At 29.7% G+C, this 19742-nt stretch overlaps 2 protein-coding genes across 4 annotated transcripts; one reads left to right on the top strand and one right to left on the bottom strand.

Annotated features, from left to right (window-relative positions):
- The first annotated feature begins 744 nt into the window (after positions 1-744).
- LOC134833112 (phospholipid-transporting ATPase ABCA1-like) lies at positions 745-14734 on the top strand. Of its 3 annotated transcripts, none has more exons than XR_010162107.1 (9): positions 745-953; positions 4035-4804; positions 7611-9763; positions 11099-12774; positions 12841-12964; positions 13024-13071; positions 13127-13327; positions 13399-13691; positions 14635-14734. XR_010162107.1 is itself a non-coding variant. In XM_063847317.1 (8 exons), the coding sequence occupies exons 1-8, from the start codon at positions 908-910 to the stop codon at positions 13592-13594; spliced, it is 5214 nt and encodes a 1737-aa protein (XP_063703387.1). In that variant the 5' UTR covers positions 745-907; the 3' UTR covers positions 13595-13759. The 3 variants fall into 3 exon arrangements, 1 of the variants encoding a protein (XP_063703387.1); XR_010162108.1 differs by having other exon boundaries at positions 13399-13660; positions 14635-14689; XM_063847317.1 differs by lacking the exon at positions 14635-14734 and having other exon boundaries at positions 13399-13759.
- A 474-nt stretch (positions 14735-15208) lies between these two features.
- Positions 15209-18271, bottom strand: LOC134835512 (D(1A) dopamine receptor-like). Its single transcript, XM_063850391.1, has 4 exons — positions 17755-18271; positions 17471-17699; positions 15841-16310; positions 15209-15789 (listed from the first exon to the last, which is right to left on the bottom strand). Exons 1-4 carry the CDS (start codon positions 18269-18271, stop codon positions 15209-15211), a joined length of 1797 nt encoding a protein of 598 aa, XP_063706461.1.
- Positions 18272-19742: the final 1471 nt, after the last annotated feature.

Raw genomic sequence — 19742 nt, 5'->3', positions numbered from 1 at the left:
TCAAGGCTATTTGCTTGATGGAGAAGAAAAGAAAAAAAAATTATTTGTATATATAAATAAGGACTTTAGGTTAAAAGCAATAAAATAACGAAAATGTTTTATAATACATTTTAATTGCGAGAAGCAATTTGAAAATCGATATAATTATTAGATGAAAATGATATTTAAAAAAAAAAACATGTTTTTTTTTGCAATTGCACGAACATTATTCGGGGTCATTTCATTCTATTTTATAGTTTTATAATAGAGAAAATATTGATTTTTTTTTTCATTTTTTTTTGACTGCGGCACGATTCGTGCGTCAATTTCGGAGAATCCGTTCCGTGTCATTGCTCATCATTTTTTTGCGTGTCTTGACAAAATTTTTATTTCCTTCAAGAGGGGGTACAGATGTTTGAATGTCACCCAAAAAAAAAAAAAATTTTTGTTAAAAAAGGTCGTTCACGTTGGTTCGTGTTTCGTGCCATCAACAATTCATTTCCCAAACAAATTATTTATCAGCTGCTGTTCTTTTTATCAAACGTGTCGCATTATATCTACTCACACAGAAGAAACCCAACTTTTTACTACAAACTTTTTTTTTGTTCCGTATGAACGATCAGCTGATTCATTCATGAAAAAATTCCTCTCTGTTTATGTCGGCTTTTTGCTTATTTTTCTCTCTTGTCGGTTTTTTCTCTTGCTTTTATATGAGAATGAGTTATGTCAGTTTATTGCCAGTCGCGAAACGCGCAAGACGTCTTCTTATGTCACAGTAAAAAATAAAAATTGAAATATTTACCTGACAAAAATCATCAAAAATGCTGATTTGGGAGATTTGAATCGCGAAATTAAGCACTCTGTGACGTGCAATTGTGCTAATAGTGTACTTCCGAACGCGAAATAACCACATAAAATAACAATTAAAATGAATTCAACGAAATATTCCATAGTGAATAATAATGGCAGTCAAGGTTAGTCGAACGCGTCGATTTTTTGTTGAATTTTTTTTACAAAAAATTTTTCGAGACGCGGTTTTCTGCTTCATCATCATTACTCTCCTCGTGTGTTTATTTGACGGATTATTTATTATTATTTAGTGAATTTAAATTATTCCATATTGATTTGGTACGTCATAGCTTGAGTCACCTGTTTCGTGCATTGACTTGAAGAACGCGGGAACCAGTTAAGCAGCCTTGTTTGTGATGCAATTTACTCGTGTATATTACAGTTCATGTTCACTACATTGAAACAAACATATCTCGTTGACTTTGCACAAAATGCATGAATGCAATTATTATTATTTGTGATGAAATTGTGTTGAAAGACACTTGCTAATGAATTACAGACTTGCATTAGTTTGATAAAATAAATAAATAATGACTAAAAATTTTATCTGGATTTTATCGCGAAATGTGGGAGCAAATCTGCGATTCATATGTAATTATTTAGTTTTATTCCATTTCTTCGAGAGAACTAATCAAACTTGTAATTTAAGTGTTAATTTAATGGATTCCGAGAACTTTGGTAATAATATTTTGCAACGTTCTTGGTTCAAATAGTTATGAAAAAATATTGATTAAATTCGCAGAAATGCAAGGGATCAAGAAACAGGATGAATATGAATCAAGAGATATTGAATCAAGTAAATATAAATAAATTTGTTTTTGCGTAATTAAAGTCTTACTGAATGTCAAGGATGATGATAACGGAAAAACTCTTGGTTAAACTAATTTTTCAAGTTCATTAATGTATGTTTTTGTTATTAGATTCATTTGAACTCTAAGAGAATCTTTAAGTTTGTTCTTAGTTATTAATTTAAATACCTATCTAAGGCATAGTAAAGTGTTATTATACTCAGGAATCCAAATTCCTTGAAGCTTATATGATTTAAGTCATTACTTCTAATCAACAAACATAACAATTAGGTAGCTCATGCGAGAAAAACGAATGCATATTAATGAGTTTAAGAACTCAGCATATACAGAATGATGTGAGAAGATGAAATATAACGACTAAGGTGATCTTGAGGGTTCGTATTTAATGCTTGGTTTGGATTTACTCTAAAAAATCATAAATAAAAGTCAAATAATGATTTTTAAGCTTAAAATTGACTAAGTTGTTCTTTGAAAGTGATTCTAAATTCATAGCAATCTCATATATGTTGTTGTTGTTGTGCTGATTTCCATCTTGCGATGATTTGAGTCAATTAAAAGAATTTCTAACTTTGTCACTTTTTCTTTTGTTCTTCATGCATCGATATCACTTTTTACATATTTTTCTGGTTCTTTCTTAAATTCACTCATTTCAGTATCGGTTTTCACTTTTCTTGCCATTTCATTAAAGAGTAATGCCCCTTTGTATATAAGAAAATGTCTTGATATAAAAAATGCCATCAGATTTCATACAATTTCAGGCAGACATTTCGGTTTGGGTTCAAGCTCCTTATTATCGTATGTATTCATTATCAAAATTATAAAGCAATATCAAGATTCTTTAGCCAATTTACTGCTTGGTCGTCGACCTCATGGAGGCTCTTCAATCCGCCGGAAAACTTTATCTGTGGGCAATCTTGTGAGTCGTAAAGCTACTAAAACGGTTAAAGGACAAAGCACATCTATAAAAAATATCAGATCTAGCAAACTCATTTTCGCAATGCTTCAGCTCAAAAAAGCGATCGAATCTCAAGTTTCTTGTCGGTTGATGGTGTATCATTTTGGCTCGGAGCTCATTTCGTCTTGTGAATTTTTGTTAGGTTCAGATTTCGTTTCTTCTCAAGTATAAATTCTCTAGAACGAACCAAAGTATTTCTTTATGTTACTTGAAATACCCAAATGTTCATAAACTTGAATTTCAATTGATTAGGCCAAAATTTGAAATTGATTAAAAATTTTAATTTAAAGACAAATTCTTTGATTCTTTTCTCCTTGATGCTTTTATTGGCTAACCTGAAACAAAAAAATAAGTCTGAAAAAGTATTAAAAAATCACTCAAACACGTAATTATTCATAATAATAATAACATTACCTAACCTTTGAAATCTTCAAGTAGGTTAAATATCGATCAAAAGTCATCTGTTTCGCACGTCGTCAGCAAATTCTCAACGATTCATGTCTTCATTAATTAAAGTTTCTCAACTTCTCTTCTCTTCATAGAAGAACTTTAATTGATTTTAATTGAATCACATGAAAAAAAATTCTTTTATTTTGAACTTTGCGAGTGCACGTGTACTTACCGCTCGTGACTCAGTAGGCGGGAAAAACAAACAATCAATCTGCGCTTCCTGTATGAAGGATACTACCAACAAATCGATAAAGAGTTGACAGGCAACTCAAGGTTATCCACGAGACATGTTGTCCTATATTTCATTCATCGGAACGGAATTATTATTAATACATTTGTTTTCACAATTTTTCCTTTTATCCATCGTACAAACATGTGGTTCGTTACCCATGTTAACGATTTCTCCTCTTTTTCCGCGTACCTACCTCCGGTTCGTGAGGAAAAGTGTGAACATGTAATGAAATGTCCATTTAAATACTTTAGTGTTTGTTCTGTTATTTGAGGGAAAAGTTCTTTCTGTGCCTTTTTTCTATCGATTTCAGTAGTTTTTCCTTTTTTTCTTATCCTGTGTGACATCAAATAATTGAATTAACTGCGATATTGTCGTTATTTGTTGCTTCGAGAGTTAATTGAATCAACTGTGTAAGTGCACTTTGACATGAAACGAGGAAAAAACCTGTTTTGATGGAATTAACGTTAGTGAGGGAATACCATGACGACATTGAAACCTCATAAAAATTAACATAAAACGTTTTTTCTGCATTTTTTGCAATATTTTGAGTTAGATTCAATGTCGTTTCGTGGTATGGTCGCGATTTTGTCGTTAAACAGGTTTAAAAGTTGCGTGTAAATAATTTACCTGGCGTCTCCATTAGCGATAATCTTTACTCCAAATCACGAACTACTGAAATAAATTATAAATAATGATGATGAAGCGTAATTTTTGTTGTAAATATTTACCTAAATTGTGATTTTTTTCTATTTTTTCTTAGCTGCTGGCTCCAAAAACATGACAACAAAATGGGAGAAATTTTGTTTGTTAATGTGGAAGAACTTCCTGCTGCAATGGCGTCACAAAATCCAAACGCTCCTCGAAATTTTTATTCCTGCCTTATTCAGCATGCTGGTTGTGATGATCCGAAGTCTCGTGGATCCCGATGTGTATGACGAGGCGACAATTTACAAGCCATTGGGGCTCAGTAGCATGCGTGAATTGACAAAAATTCCGAAATTTCAGTTGAAATTCTTCAAAGAAATTAATGATCGCTTTAAGAAACAAGGTTTGGACAATATTAACTTTGAAATGGTTTATTCGCCGAAAAATCCTGTGTTGGAAAATTTCGTGCAACGAGTTAGGAAGAATATTTTTGACTTTCCCCTCATTGGCGACGAGACAGTTAAGGGTTTGGATAATGCGACAGCTCTCGAAAGTTACATGGTGAGCAAAAATCCGTTGGTTGGACTTGAAATGGATGATGCGTATCAGAATATTACGCAGATGCCGACTGTTTTGAAATACGCAATTCGACTTCCGGGTGAATTACGGACGACTTTTGGGCCGATGTGGGCAAATTGGCGAACGGACTTTTTGTTTCCTTTTATTCAACAAGGCGGCGCGAGGAATAAAGAGTATGATGATGGAGGAGTGCCGCCCGGATATTACAGAGAATCCTTTTTGACATTGCAAAATGCCGTTTTTAAGACTTTTGCGAATATCACAGCTGGCGATGCTAATACCACACTGCCTGAGAATTTTATAAGAGTAAGTTTTTTTTTTTTGATGTCAAATGAATTTTTTTTTTTTTCAATCAGTTTCAATTTTGGCAGTTTTGAGTTAAAAATGATAAATTAGAGCCCTCTGACAAATTTTTATCCATTTGGAGCAAGATTTGACAAAAATTGCTTTGACACAGTTTTTGACACAGTTTTTGACACAGTTTTTTTCTTGATTTAGTTTTCAAAACAAAACTATGTCAAAGGAAAAAAATTTTTTCAGTTTCAATTTTTTGGCAGTTTTGAGTTATAAAATGATTAAAAATGATAAATTAGAGCCCTCTAACAAATTTTTATCCATTTGGAGCAAGATTTGACAAAAATTGCTTTGACACAGTTTTTGACACAGTTTTTTTGCTCTTGATTTAGTTTTCAAAACAAAACTATGTCAAAAGAAAAATTTTTATTCAGGTTCAATTTTTTGGCAGTTTTGAGTTATAAAATGATTAAAAATGATAAATTAGAGCCCTCTGACAAATTTTTATCCATTTGGAGCAAGATTTGACAAAAATTGCTTTGACACAGTTTTTGACACAGTTTTTTTTTTTGCTCTTGATTTAGTTTTTAAAACAAAACTATGTCAAAGAAAAAAATTTTTTTCAGTTTCAATTTTTTGGCAGTTTTGAGTTATAAAATGATTAAAAATGATAAATTAGAGCCCTCTGATAAATTTTTATCCATTTGGAGCAAGATTTGACAAAAAAAGCTTTGACACAGTTTTTGACATAGTTTTTGATTTAGTTTTTCTCTTGAAAAAAAAAACTATGTCAAAGGAAAAAAATTTTTTCAGTTTCAATTTTTTGGCAGTTTTGAGTTATAAAATGATTAAAAATGATAAATTAGAGCCCTCTGATAAATTTTTATCCATTTGGAGCAAGATTTGACAAAAATTGGCTTTGACACAGTTTTTGACATAGTTTTTTTGCTCTTGATTTAGTTTTTAAAACAAAACTATGTCAAAGGAAAAAAATTTTTTCAATTTCAATTTTTTGGCAGTTTTGAGTTATAAAATGATTAAAAATGATAAATTAGAGCCCTCTGATAAATTTTTATCCATTTGGAGCAAGATTTGACAAAAATTGCTTTGACACAGTTTTTGACACAGTTTTTTTGCTCTTGATTTAGTTTTTAAAACAAAACTATGTCAAAGGAAAAAAATTTTTACAGTTTCAATTTTTTGGCAGTTTTGAGTTATAAAATGATTAAAAATGATAAATTAGAGCCCTCTGATAAATTTTTATCCATTTGGAGCAAGATTTGACAAAAATTGCTTTGACACAGTTTTTGACATAGTTTTTTTGCTCTTGATTTAGTTTTTAAAACAAAACTATGTCAAAGAAAAAATTTTTTTTCAGTTTCAATTTTTTGGCAGTTTTGAGTTATAAAATGATTATAAATGATAAATTAGAGCCCTCTGATAAATTTTTATCCATTTGGAGCAAGATTTGACAAAAATTGCTTTGACACAGTTTTTGACACAGTTTTTTTTTTCTTGATTTAGTTTTTAAAACAAAACTATGTCAAAGGAAAAAAATTTTTTCAATTTCAATTTTTTGGCAGTTTTGAGTTATAAAATGATTAAAAATGATAAATTAGAGCCCTCTGACAAATTTTTATCCATTTGGAGCAAAATTTGACAAAAATTGCTTTGACACAGTTTTTGACATAGTTTTTTTGCTCTTGATTTAGTTTTTAAAACAAAACTATGTCAAAGGAAAAATTTTTTTTCAGTTTCAATTTTTTGGCAGTTTTGAGTTATAAAATGATTAAAAATGATAAATTAGAGCCCTCTGATAAATTTTTATCCATTTGGAGCAAGATTTGACAAAAATTGCTTTGACACAGTTTTAGACACAGTTTTTGACACAGATTTAGAAGTTTTTTTTCAAAGGAAAATTTTTTTTTCAGTTTCAATTTTTTAACAGTTTTGAGTTATAAAATGATTAAAAATGATAAATTAGAGCCCTCTGACAAATTTTTTATCCATTTGGAGCAATATTTGACAAAATTGCTTTGACACAGTTTTTGACACAGTTTTTTTGCTCTTGATTTAGTTTTTAAAACAAAACTATGTCAAAGGAAAAAATTTTTTTCAGTTTCAATTTTTTGGCAGTTTTGAGTTATAAAATGATTAAAAATGATAAATTAGAGCCCTCTGATAAATTTTTATCCATTTGGAGCAAGATTTGACAAAAATTGCTTTGACACAGTTTTTGACATAGTTTTTTTGCTCTTGATTTAGTTTTTAAAACAAAACTATGTCAAAGGAAAAAAATTTTTTCAGTTTCAATTTTTTGGCAGTTTTGAGTTATAAAATGATTAAAAATGATAAATTAGAGCCCTCTGACAAATTTTTATCCATTTGGAGCAAAATTTGACAAAAATTGCTTTGACACAGTTTTTTTGCTCTTGATTTAGTTTTTAAAACAAAACTATGTCAAAGAAAATTTTTTTTTTTTTTCAATTTTTTGGCAGTTTTGAGTTATAAAATGATTAAAAATGATAAATTAGAGCCCTCTGACAAATTTTTATCCATTTGGAGCAAGATTTGACAAAAAAAGCTTTGACACAGTTTTTGACATAGCAGTTTTGGCAAAAAAATGATTAAAAATGATAAAAGAAAAATTTTTTGGAGCAAAATTTGACAGTTTCAAATTTGACAAAATTGGCTTTGACACAGTTTTTGACAAAGTTTTGCTCTTGATTTAGTTTTCAAAACAAAACAATGTCAAAGGAAAATTTTAGGAGTTAAAGCGTGAAAAAAACTAAAAACAAAAATTTTCTTCTACTTACAGCGTTTTCCGTACCCTCCATTCACGGGCGACCCCTTATTACAAGCCATGGAACGAATGCTGTCAATTTTCATCCTCCTGTCCTTCGTCTATCCCTGCATCAACATGGTCAAATTCATCACAATCGAGAAGGAAAAGCAACTTAAAGAGTCAATGAAGATCATGGGCCTCCCAAATTGGTTGCATTGGAGTGCGTGGTTCGTCAAATGCTTTATTTACCTCTTTTTTGCCACACTCGTCATGTTGGTTCTCATGAAGGCGCATTGGTATTCCAACATGAATGTCACCGTTTTCACGCATTCCGGCTTTTTCGTCTTGTGGTTCTACCTGATGGTCTATGGCGTGGCAACAATCATGTTTTGCTTCCTGCTTTCCGTGTTTTTTTCGAAAGCAAATACCGCCGCAGCAGTCGCCGGGTTATTATGGTTCGTGACATATGCCCCGTTTTCGCTTACGATTCAAAGGTACGACAGCGTCACTTTTGGTCAAAAAATTGCAGCGAGTTTTTTCTCGAATGCCGCTATGGGATTTGGATTTTTGCTGATTTTGCGACATGAGGGCAACACCGAAGGCCTGCAATGGAGCAATTTGTTCGAACAAGTGAACATTGAGGATGACTATACGGTTGGGCATACTGTCGTAATGATGCTCGTGTCATCCGTGATTTACTTCGTGTTGGCATTATACGTCGAAAAAGTGCTGCCCGGCGAATTTGGCGTCGCCGAACCGTGGTATTTTCCGTTTACCCGAACGTTTTGGTGCGGCGAACCCGGATTTCAAGGCATTGAGGACATAAATTCGCCCGTTTTGAATGGCGAGGATGAAGTTGATGTCGAAACCGAGCCAATTGGGAAACATGCGGGCATTGAAACAAAAGGCCTGCGAAAAGTCTATCGAAATAAAAAGACAGCTGTTAAAGGATTGACCTTGAAAATGTTCGATGATGAGATCACAGTGCTTCTCGGACACAATGGCGCGGGAAAAACCACAACAATGGCAATGTTAACGGGAATGATACCCCCGACAGCGGGAAATGCGATCGTTAATGGCTTCGATATCCGTAAAAATTTGAATGCCGTGAGGAATTCGCTTGGAATTTGTTTCCAACATAACGTTTTGTTCGATGAATTGACAGTTGCGGAGCACATTGAGTTCTTTGCGCGTCTAAAAGGACTCCGGAAACACGAAATTAAGGACGAAATTCAACATTACGTTGAATTATTGCAATTACAGGACAAAATAAACGCCCAAGCTCATACACTATCCGGCGGGATGCAACGAAAATTGTCCATTGGCATCGCTTTGTGTGCGAATTCGAAGGTTGTTTTGTGCGATGAGCCCACTTCCGGTGTCGATCCGAGTGCAAGACGTGCCTTATGGGATTTACTACTTGCCGAGAAGAAAGGACGAACGATTTTGCTGAGTACGCATTTTATGGATGAAGCGGATATCTTGGGGGATCGCATCGCGATTATGAACGAAGGCGCGTTAAAAGCTGTTGGATCGCCATTTTACTTGAAAAAACGCTATGGAACGGGATATCGCTTGGTAATTGCTAAAAATAAGGCCTGTGAAACTCCAAAAGTCACGCAATTGCTGCAAAAGTACGTCACAGATATTGAAGTTAAAACCGACATCGGTAGTGAGCTGAGTTATCAACTTTATACAAAAGATTCCGCCATTTTTAAAGATATGCTGAAAGATTTGGAGGAAAATTCAGAAGAACTTAAACTCAACAGTTATGGCATCTCAATGGCTACTTTGGAGGAAGTTTTCATGTCAATCGGTACGGATGAACAAAAGAACGGAACTGCTGAAAATGGCAATGGGCACATCCCAAATGGACATGCGACAGTTGTTGATATTGAAAAGAAGCTCGTGCCTGAAGTGGATTTAGTTACAGGCTCAAAATTGCTTCTTTATCAAATTCAAGGGTTGTTTGCGAAGAAAATTTTGCATACGAGACGACATTTTGTTCTGATGTTCTTGCAAAATTTGATTCCCGTCACTTTTTTGATCATTTGTATTGTGATAGTGCGTTCGTGGGGCGGCAATAAGGATCTGCCAGCGTTAAATTTGGTGCCGGAAAAGTACGATCCAACTGTCACGTTGCTCGAGCAGAATAGTTCGTGGAGTTATGATGACTTTTCGAACAGGTGAGTTTTTTATTTTTATGATTTTTTGCGTATTTTGAATTAATTTTGATGTTTTTTAATGGAAATAAGTCAATTTTTTAAAATTTTTATTAAAATATTGAAGATAAGTAAAAGTGATAAAAATATCATAAAAATTTTTTTTTGAAAAAAATAAATAAATAAATTTCTGAAAATTAGAAATTAAATAATTTCTTTAAAAGCTTAAAATATTTATCAAAAAAAAAAAAAATGCAAAAAAAAATAACTTTAAAAACTTTGAAAAAAATTATGCTTAATTCTGAAAATTTTTTCTTAAAATATTTTTATAATCGAATAATCTCAGAAAAGGTTTTTGTGACTTGGAAGTAATATAAATTTGCAAATAATTATTAAAATTTAAAAAAATTGTGAAAAATTCAAAAAATTTAAGGAAATACTTTAAAATTAATTTTCAAATATATGACAAACAAAATTTATTAAAATTAATAAAATTTAAAAAAAATTGGAAAAATTTAAAAAAAAAATAATATTTTGAAAATTTTTGAAAAATTAGAAAAAAAAAATCAAAAAATTCGCAAAATTAGAAATTAAAAAAATCTTTCATTAACTCAAAAATTAAGAAAATGCAAAAACTTCAAAAAAAAGATGAAATTTTGAACTTTTTTTATAATCGAAAGTCTACAAAAAATATACATATAAAAGTGTACAAAAAAATCTAAAAATTTTTACCTTAAAAATTTTTTAAAAATTTAAGAGTAAAAAAAAAATTGACAAAATTTAAAAAAAAAAAAAATTAAAATTAATTAAAAATGAAATTAATTAAAATTTGTGAAAAAATTTAAGTATTTCGGCAAAATTAAAATTAATTAAAATTAATAAAAATTAAAAAATATTGAGAAAATCTGCTATAAATAGTATTCATACCATATTCATATGAATTTAAACTTCTCGTAAATTTAATAAATTATGAGAAAATTTCTAAAAAAATTCGAAATATTTTTTTTTGAAAATTTTTGTAAAATCTGAAACATTTTTAGAAAATTTTAAAATTAAAAATAAAAACGAATTGAAATATAAATAAAATTAAAGAAAATTTCTGAAAAAATTCAAAATAATTTAAAAAAAATTAATGGAAATTTTTAAAAATATTTAAATCGAGTAAAAAATTGAATAATTCTTAAATTTTTGATAATTTAAACATTTTATAAATATTCAATGGAAAATTTTAAAAGATCGAGAAAACTCATGGAAAATTCCCATTGATAAATTATTAAAATTAATTCAAAACGCGTTGCACCTGTTCTCTTCAAATCACATTCCTCCATCAATAATTCACAATTTTCTCCCTTCTTTCAGCATTATCCTCTACTACCAGAAGCTAATCCAGCGAAATCCGTCGCAACAAGAATTCATCAAGGCTGGTCAAGACATGAACGCTTATTATCTAAAGATATCCCGTGAAAAAATCGCTCGTGTCAACAAACGTTACATGTTCGGCGCAAGTATCAACAAGTCTCACATCACGGCATGGTTCAACAATCAACCGTATCACACGGCACCCATCAGCTTGGGATTAGTGCATAACGCAACGCTAATGGCATTGTGTGAAAATGACACCTGCGGCATCGATATCACGAACAAACCTCTCCCATATCGCCTGGAAACGCGTTTCGACATGATGCAGGCGGGCAACAACCTTGGATTTCAACTGGCTTTTAACGTGGGTTTCGCAATGTCATTTGTGGCGGCGTTTTATGTCATCTTTTACATCAAAGAACGGATTTCGCGGAGCAAACTTTTGCAATTTGTCAGTGGCGTGAATATCGCTTCGTACTGGATCACGGGATTTTTATGGGATTATTTCACGTTTTTCTGCACGGCTGTCATCTCGTTACTAACAATTTTCGTTTTTCAAGAAACGGGATGGTCGACAGTGCCCGAGATGGGTCGATGTTTGCTTGTGCTGATGTGCTTCATATGGGCCGTGTTACCCTTCACTTACCTCGCTTCGTTGCTATTTACCGCCCCCGCTACTGGATTTACGCGTTTGAGCATCATTTACATCTTTTCGGGAGTTGCCGTGTTCACAGTTGTCTTCACCATGAGCTTCGAAGGATTCAAATTGAAAGACACCGCCGACTTATTTACGAATATTTTCCTCATTTTTCCACATTTTGCCTTGAGTGACAGCTTAAGCAACTTAAATATCCTCAATACGGTCATCTCGGTGTGTGATAAACGTTGCTCCTTACTCCCAAACTGCAAAATGGAGGAACTCTGTAAGGCACATCCGCTTTTCGCGCGTTGCTGTGAACGAAATTTCTTCAAATGGGACGATCCCGGCATCGGCAAGAACCTTTTTTACATGATCCTGACCGGAATAACGACATTTACGATATTGCTGATGCACGAATATCGCATTTTTGAGATGATTTTCTACAAAGGAGTGCATTTATACAAAGGACCACCGATTCCCGAGACGGAGGACGACATCCTCGATCAAGATGTGAAAGACGAAAAAAATCGCATTAACGCGATGGAGCCCGAACAAATCGTTTCAACGAATTTAGTGCTGAAAAATATGACAAAATTCTACAATCGCTTATTGGCTGTTAACCAAACTTGTGTCGGAGTCGCCGAAAATGAGTGTTTCGGGCTGTTGGGCATTAATGGAGCCGGCAAGTCAAGTACCTTCAAAATGCTCTGTGGAGACGAGAAAATTTCGTATGGCGAGGCTTATGTGCAAGGCGCGAGTTTAAAGACGAATATGAAGGAGGTTTACAAGCGAATTGGGTATTGCCCGCAATTTGATGCGACAATAGATGAACTCACAGGACGAGAAACCTTGAGAATTTTCTCGCTATTCCGAGGAGTGCCGAAAAATCGAATTGATGAAATAACGTTGACCTTGGCGAATGAGCTGAATTACACAAGACATTTGGATAAAAAGGTCCGTGAGTACAGCGGAGGGAATAAACGGAAGTTAAGTACGTCAATAGCGCTCTTGGGACGCCCAAGTGTCATCTTGTTGGGTAAGATTTCAATAAAATTCGAAGTTTGAGGTTAAACTTTGAGGTTATAATGAATTTTTTTGACAGATGAACCAACTACAGGCATGGATCCGCTGGCTAAACGTAATTTCTGGAATGCAATTTGTAAGATACGGGATCAAGGAAAGACAATTGTACTTACTACTCATAGTATTGAAGAAGCAGAAGCCCTGTAAATATTATTTTTTTAATTAAAAAAAATAAATTTTTAACAAAAAAAAATTTTTTTAGGTGTACTCGCCTTTGTATAATGGTAAATGGCGAATTCAAGTGCTTGGGGTAAGAATTTTTTTAAAAAATATTTTTTTTATTATTAAAAATTTGAAATTTTTAGTTCATCCCAACATCTCAAAAGCAAATTCTCACAAGGATACGTCCTCACAGTGAAAGTAGGGCGTAAAAGACAATCGTCCCCGGATCGTGCCTCGTCCTCTATCAACAATAACACCGAAAATAGTACTTTAGTTTATGATTTAATCGAATTGAATGCCATTAAGGAGTTTGTTAAGACGAAATTTCCTTTATCGATACTCAAGTAAAAATTTTTTCTTTTAATTTTTAAAGAAAAAAAATTAATTTTTATTTTTTTTCATATTTTTTCAACAGAGAAGAGTATCAAGGACTCCTAACGTACCATATTCCCTTAGCTGCCTTGAAATGGTACGAGCTCTTTGGAATTCTTGAAGAAGCAAAAAGTGATGCAAGCCTAAATATTGAAGATTATTCAATTGGACAAACGTCAATGGAGCAAGTCTTTTTGTCGTTTACCAAGTATCAACGGGAAGACAATCTCGTCAAGTGAAAATCACGAAAAATCTCGAATTTTTACTCGAATTTATGTTAAATTAATTAAATTTTAAGAGTTACTGTGGGTATTGATAGGAACTGATTTAAAAATGGTGCTGATGAATGACTGAAACTTTGAAAGTTCATAAAATATTTTTGACAGTTTAATTTTTTTTTTATTTTTGAGCCTCATTTTTTGCTTAAAAGAATAAAATTTTTGTGATAAATTTTGAAAAATAATTAGTTTATTGTTAAGAAAAAAAAATTAAAAATTTTCATTCATATGGCTTAAAAAAATTTTTAAAAAAATTATTTAAATTATTTTTTTTTTAATAAGTAATTCATTAATAACTCTTTTTTAATTAAAAAACGAAATATTTTTAGTATGTTTTTAAATTAATTTTTTTTTGTAAAAAAAATTTTGAGGTCAAAATTTATTTTAAATATAAAAAAAATAAAATAAAAAAAATGAATAATCAATTTTTATTAAAAAAAAATATTTAATTTAATATTTTTATTAAAATAATTTTGTTTTATTTCTTTTTTTATTTTTACCTAAATATTTTTTTAAAATTAAATATTAAATTTTTTTAATTTACCTTTTTTTTTTAAATTAATTATTTTTTCTAAATAATTATTTAATTGACCTCAAAATTATTTTTTTTTTACAAAAAAAAAAAATAAAAATAAAAAAAAATAAAAATAAAAAAAAAAAAAATAAAAAAAAAATAAAAATATTTGATATTTTAAGTAAAAAAAAAGTTATAAATGTATTAATAAAAAAAATATTTATTAAAATTAATTTTTAAAATAATTATTTCAATACAAAATTAATTTTAAATTTGAAAATAAATTAAATAATTAATTTTATATTAAAAAAAAAAATAAATATTAATTTTAATTAATTAATTATTTATTTTTTAAAGAAAATTTATTATTCATTTTTTTTTTGTTTTTTTGTTAAATAAAAAATATGCCACAAAATTAATAAAAAAAAATAGGAAAACTGTCAAAAATATTTTATGAACATTTTTTTTTGTATTTTTAAAAAATTAGAAAACAAACGTATTGAATTTTTTGTGATAATTTGATGTAAAAAATAAAAAAAAAACAGGTATAACGTTTGAATTAATCCTAATTTTATGAAAAATTGAACGTGATTGAATAAAAAATTTGCTGATATTAAATAAATGGAAAATAAATTTAAAAATAAATTCAGGAAAAATCTTTTAATGAACATTTATTTGTCTTTTTAAGATAAAGCCTCTGTTACATAATTATTTTAAATTTTTGGTATTTTTTTTTGTTCATTTCGAACACTAAGATTAACTTTGGTTAGTGCTTTTTGTACAATTATTGAGAAAAATGGCACACTTTATATACAAACATTCGTTTTTTCGTCGGAATAGTCAATGAAATTACCTCCAGCCGGTCCTGTGATGCAAAAAAATGACAAATTTGACTTTTCGAAGGAGTTAAATTCGTCATTTTAGTGAATCAGAGGTTTTAGAAATTGACTTCTTGAACATTTCCAGCAGAAAAGTCGGATATGTGGTAATTTAATTCAACTTTAGAGAGGTTATTACGTTAAAATCTACGTCTTAAACTAAAGAAATGCAGAAACTTAAAATTATTTAGACCCGTTCTTGTCGTTTTCGGTGCCTCCGTTGCTGCTAATTTTCACGTACAGCTCATTTTGTAGCTTCGGAAGTGTGACGTCGTCGGTTTTTGGTTCGATATTGGACACGACGATGCTTTCCTCGACGCCGCCGTCGTCATCCAAGCTAAAGTCTCGACTGAATTGAGCATGACTTGAGAATAAAAGTTTCTTTTTGTTGGGATTGTGGCTGCTTTCGTTGCTTTGCGAGTCATTTTCATGCTCGTTCGAGTGAAATCCTTCGTCGGTAACAGCTGGAGATGATTCCTTTTCGCCCCGATTGTTGTTTGTAGCAAAATAATTGATGATGTAATCTTTGTCTTTGTCGAAAACGTCATTCATGGAGTGAATTCGATGCAAAGGAGACCTTCGTTCTGATGATTTTGACGATTTATGGTCGGAAGATGCTTCGTTTTCGACAATTTGCCAAATTTTGCAATGCGTGTCGACAGTCAAGTTGACCACGGGAGTCGCTGAGATGCGAGTTGTTGATGTCGTTGAGTGTCGATTGCGTGGCGATGGGGAGTCACGTGGATTTAATCGCACATTTGAACCTAAAAAATCAAAAATTTACAAATTTTCTTGAAAATTTTTGAAATTCTTACCAATAAAAATCCTCGGTTGCGATTGAGATCGTCCCGCCACGCTGTTATTGATGAGATTCCGGTTCTGACTAACGAGTGAAACCCTGTAACGTGGCTCCGGTTCGTCGAGTTTCATGCCGCACAATCGCATCATCGATGTTTTCAGGGCTTTTCGGAAGTCGCGCAAGTGATAAGCGTACAAGATGGGATTCAGAGCGGAATTCAGGTGACTCAAAATGATGCAAAAATTCGTTAATTTGACGTCATCCAAGCACATTGAGCAAAATGCGTTGATGCAGTTGATTGTGTAGAGCGGCATCCAGCAAATCATGAAGAAAAGGACGATAATTGAGAGGTTTTGTGTTGCTTTGACTTCGCGTTTTTGGGCGGCGCCGAGCACACGAAGCATTGTGCCGCCCCGTTGACGTCGCAACTCGCGAATCGGCTCTTTGTTGTTGGGATCTTTCGTTACAGGGACGCTTGTGTTCATCTAAAAAATTGAAAAAAATATCATCAAAAATGAGAAATTTTTTAAAAAATTTTTTAAAAAAAGGTAAGAAATTTAAAAAATTTTTTTTCTTTATAAAAATTTAAAAATCTTAAGTTTAAGTTCAAATTTCATCAAAATAGTTATTTTTTTTTAGAGAATTTTTTAAAAATTTTAATAAAATCATGATTTAATGAATTTTGAATTTAAAAAAAAATTATTAAAAAAAAATCAAAAATATTTTTAATTAAAAAAAATTAACTTAAAACTGTAGTTTAATTCTAAACAAAAAATTTAAATTAAATTTAATTTTTAAATTTTTAAAAATAATTAACTTAAAACTAAATTTAATTCTAAAAAAAATTAATTTAAAATTAAATTTAATTTTTAAATTTTCAAAAATTCATAAAAAATAAACTTAAATATCCCAAAGCTTCAAAAAATTATTTTTTAAATGATAAAAAAATTTAATAAAAATAATTTTCGTAAAAAAATTATGAAACATATCATTAAAAGATTTTTTTTAAAAAAAAAAAATTTCTTCAAAAATTATTAAACATTGAAGAAATTTTTTAAAATTTTCATAAATTTAAAAAAAAATTACAAAGCTTCAAAAATTTTTTTTAAAATTTAAATTAATTTCTTAAAAATCATCCTCTCGAAAAATTTTGCCTAAAAATTTTAAAAAGTATCATTGAAAGTAAAAAAAAAAATATTTTTTTTGAAAAATTTTCTTTTAAAAATTTGCAAAAAATTAATTTAAAATTAAATTTAATTTTTCAAAAATTCATAAAAAATTGACTTAAATGTTTTAAATTTTAAAAAAATTGTTTAAATGAAAAAAAAATTCTTGAAAATCATTTTCGTAAAAAATTATAAAAAATATTATTAAAATTTTTTTTTTTCAAAAATTCATAAAAATAAATGATAAAAAAATTTTAAAAATCTATTCGTGAAAAATTAAAGTTAAAAATTATTAAAATATTTTTTTTTTGAAAATTTTTCTTCAAAATATTAAAAAAATTTAATATAAAAGTTTTAAATGTTCAAAATTTTTAATAAAAGATTAAATTTAGGTACTGAAAATCTTCTAACGATTTTTTTTTCAGAAATTTGGAAAAATATATCGAAAACAGCTTTTAAAGATAAAAATTTGACAAATTAGACAAAAAATTTCTTACTTGTCTCAGAATAACAGTGTAAATATGAGCATAAAACGCCGCCAAAATGATCGCCGGAGTAACAATCGTCCCAAAATACAAGAAAACCAGGTAACTATAGTCCATTACTTCGACAAACATGCACGCCTGATCCGGCTTAAACTCCGCATGCCATCCAAAGAGCGGCAAAAATCCAACGATACTTCCCGCAATCCAACAAATACTGATAATAACTGCAAAAATTCACATAAAAAACCAAAAATTCACAAAAAAATTCAAAAAACTCACTGATAGCTGTTCTCGTGCTCACATTCCGATTGTACGAAATGCAATAAAGTATCGCCCAATACCGATCCACGGAAACGGCAACGAGACAAAAGATCGAAATCGTACAAAGCACGATCAACATCGAGACGGTACACAAGCAGGCATGCATATTTCGCGGCAATCCCATCGAAGCCATGATCGCAAACGGAATTCCCAGCAATCCGACAAGGAAATCCGCTAATGCGAGTGACACAATGTAATAATTCGTCCTTCTCCGTAGTCGTTTCTCCTGTTGGAACACAATTATGACCGCAGCATTCCCAATTACCGCGAGAACAGCAACAATTATCTCGAACATGGCATACGGGACATTCAGTTCGCTAAAATGGGACGAATGAACGACGGCACTGTCGTTACTCGCATTATTCCAAGCGACAATCGGATCCGGCTCGTACGGCGAATGGATGAGCAACGCTTGACCAATTAAGTAATCGTACGGGATGTCGGTTAAGTTGACAGTTTCTTCACTGAAATTCATTTTTTTCTCAATTTTTTTGCACTTTTTAAGAATTTATTTTCGTTTTATCATTTAAATTGTCTCTCGCATTGTTTCAAAAATATTTTTTTTTTACGTAGGATGTTTGCAGGAAATGAAACTTAATAGTCTTTGACACATTTTAACGAGACGTTGGCGATACTCAGACATCTTTTTTAATATCCAACGATGACAAAGCAGCTCAATAATCGCCACAAATTTCCGTTAAATTCACAAAACTGAAAGTAAAGGGAGAGAAAAAAACATCATTAAATTTTACGAACATGCAAAAAGTTAATTAAAAGCTTATCTTATCAACGAATTTGTCGACTAGTCTGAATGAGTCTCATAAAAAAATATTAATGCTTAATAAATGGAAATTGAATTTTCTGGACAATTTGAGGGAATGGATTAATTGTTTTCTGGATCGAAATGGAGTTTTATGGATCTGAAAAGAATTTGGATGAATAATTTTCGGTAAAATTAATTTTTTTTTGAGTAAAAGAAATTTTAACAAATTTTGTAAAAAAATTATTTTTGATAAAAATAATTAAAAATTTTAATTTTTAAATTTAGCCAAAAACTATTTTTGGTTCAATATGAGAGAAAATTGTGAAATTATTCTTAAATTTTATATTTTCAATATGAAAAAAAATTTTTTAATAAATATTTTTTTAAAAAATTTTCTTAATTAATACTTTTTTTAATTAAATAATTTTTTTTAATAATTTTTTAATCATTTTTTTTTTTAATATTTTTTTAAATAATTTTTTTTTAAAAATTTTTAATTAAAAAAAATTTTTGAATAAATTTTTTTTAATAAATTTTCTGAATTAATTAAATAATTTTTTGAATAAAATTTTTTAAATAATTTTTATAATCAAATAATTTTTTTTTAAATTTTTCAAAACATTTTTTAATAAAAAAAATTTTAATAATTTTATAAATTAATTTTTTCAAATATTTTTTTTATAAATTTAAATAAATTTTCTGAATAAATATTTTTTTTAAAATTAATTTTTTTTTTGCAAAAAAAGTTTTTTAAATTTTTCAATTAAATTTTAAATAAACTTTCTGTATAAATAATTTTTTTTTATATTTTTTTTATTCAATAATTTTTCAATTAAAATTTTTTTTATAAATTTTTTGATAGATTTTGGAAAAAAAATTATCAAAATTATGAAAAATTTGCAAATATGATTTAAAAATTTATTTGAAAATCAATTTTTAATAAAAAAAAAATTAAATTTTCTTAAATTAATGTTTAAAAAATATGAAATCAATAATAAGAAATTTAATAAAAAAATATTTCGATGAATTTTATAAAAAATTAATGAAAATCATCAAAAAATTTTATGAACTTCTTCTTCAGTAAGACAAAAAAATAAACAATTTATATTAATTTGCCTTAAGAATCGAATCGATAGTTTTACGACCCCATTTTCCTCACAAATATGATACAGAAAAGTTAATT

Source organism: Culicoides brevitarsis, chromosome 3 (assembly GCF_036172545.1).
Source record: "Culicoides brevitarsis isolate CSIRO-B50_1 chromosome 3, AGI_CSIRO_Cbre_v1, whole genome shotgun sequence".
Classification (NCBI taxonomy): Eukaryota; Metazoa; Arthropoda; class Insecta; order Diptera; family Ceratopogonidae; genus Culicoides; species Culicoides brevitarsis.
Note: the sequence above shows the minus strand (reverse complement) of the source record. Positions and strands in the feature narration are given on the sequence as shown.

What these genes read in the sequence shown, in the direction of transcription:
- LOC134833112 (XM_063847317.1), top strand. Translation starts at nt 908, where the DNA reads ATGAATTCAACGAAATATTCCATAGTGAATAATAATGGCAGTCAAG. An exon ending in ATTGAAGAAGCAGAAGCCCT is followed by an intron (nt 12,965 to 13,023) that starts GTAAATATTATT and finishes AAATTTTTTTAG; the next exon opens with GTGTACTCGCCTTTGTATAA. An exon ending in GGCGAATTCAAGTGCTTGGG is followed by an intron (nt 13,072 to 13,126) that starts GTAAGAATTTTT and finishes TGAAATTTTTAG; the next exon opens with TTCATCCCAACATCTCAAAA.
- LOC134835512 (XM_063850391.1), bottom strand. Translation starts at nt 18,271, where the DNA reads ATGAATTTCAGTGAAGAAACTGTCAACTTAACCGACATCCCGTACGAT. An exon ending in CAAGTAAGAAATTTTTTGTC is followed by an intron (nt 16,311 to 17,470) that starts TAATTTGTCAAA and finishes TTCAATTTTTTA; the next exon opens with GATGAACACAAGCGTCCCTG. An exon ending in GCAACCGAGGATTTTTATTG is followed by an intron (nt 15,790 to 15,840) that starts GTAAGAATTTCA and finishes TTGATTTTTTAG; the next exon opens with GTTCAAATGTGCGATTAAAT.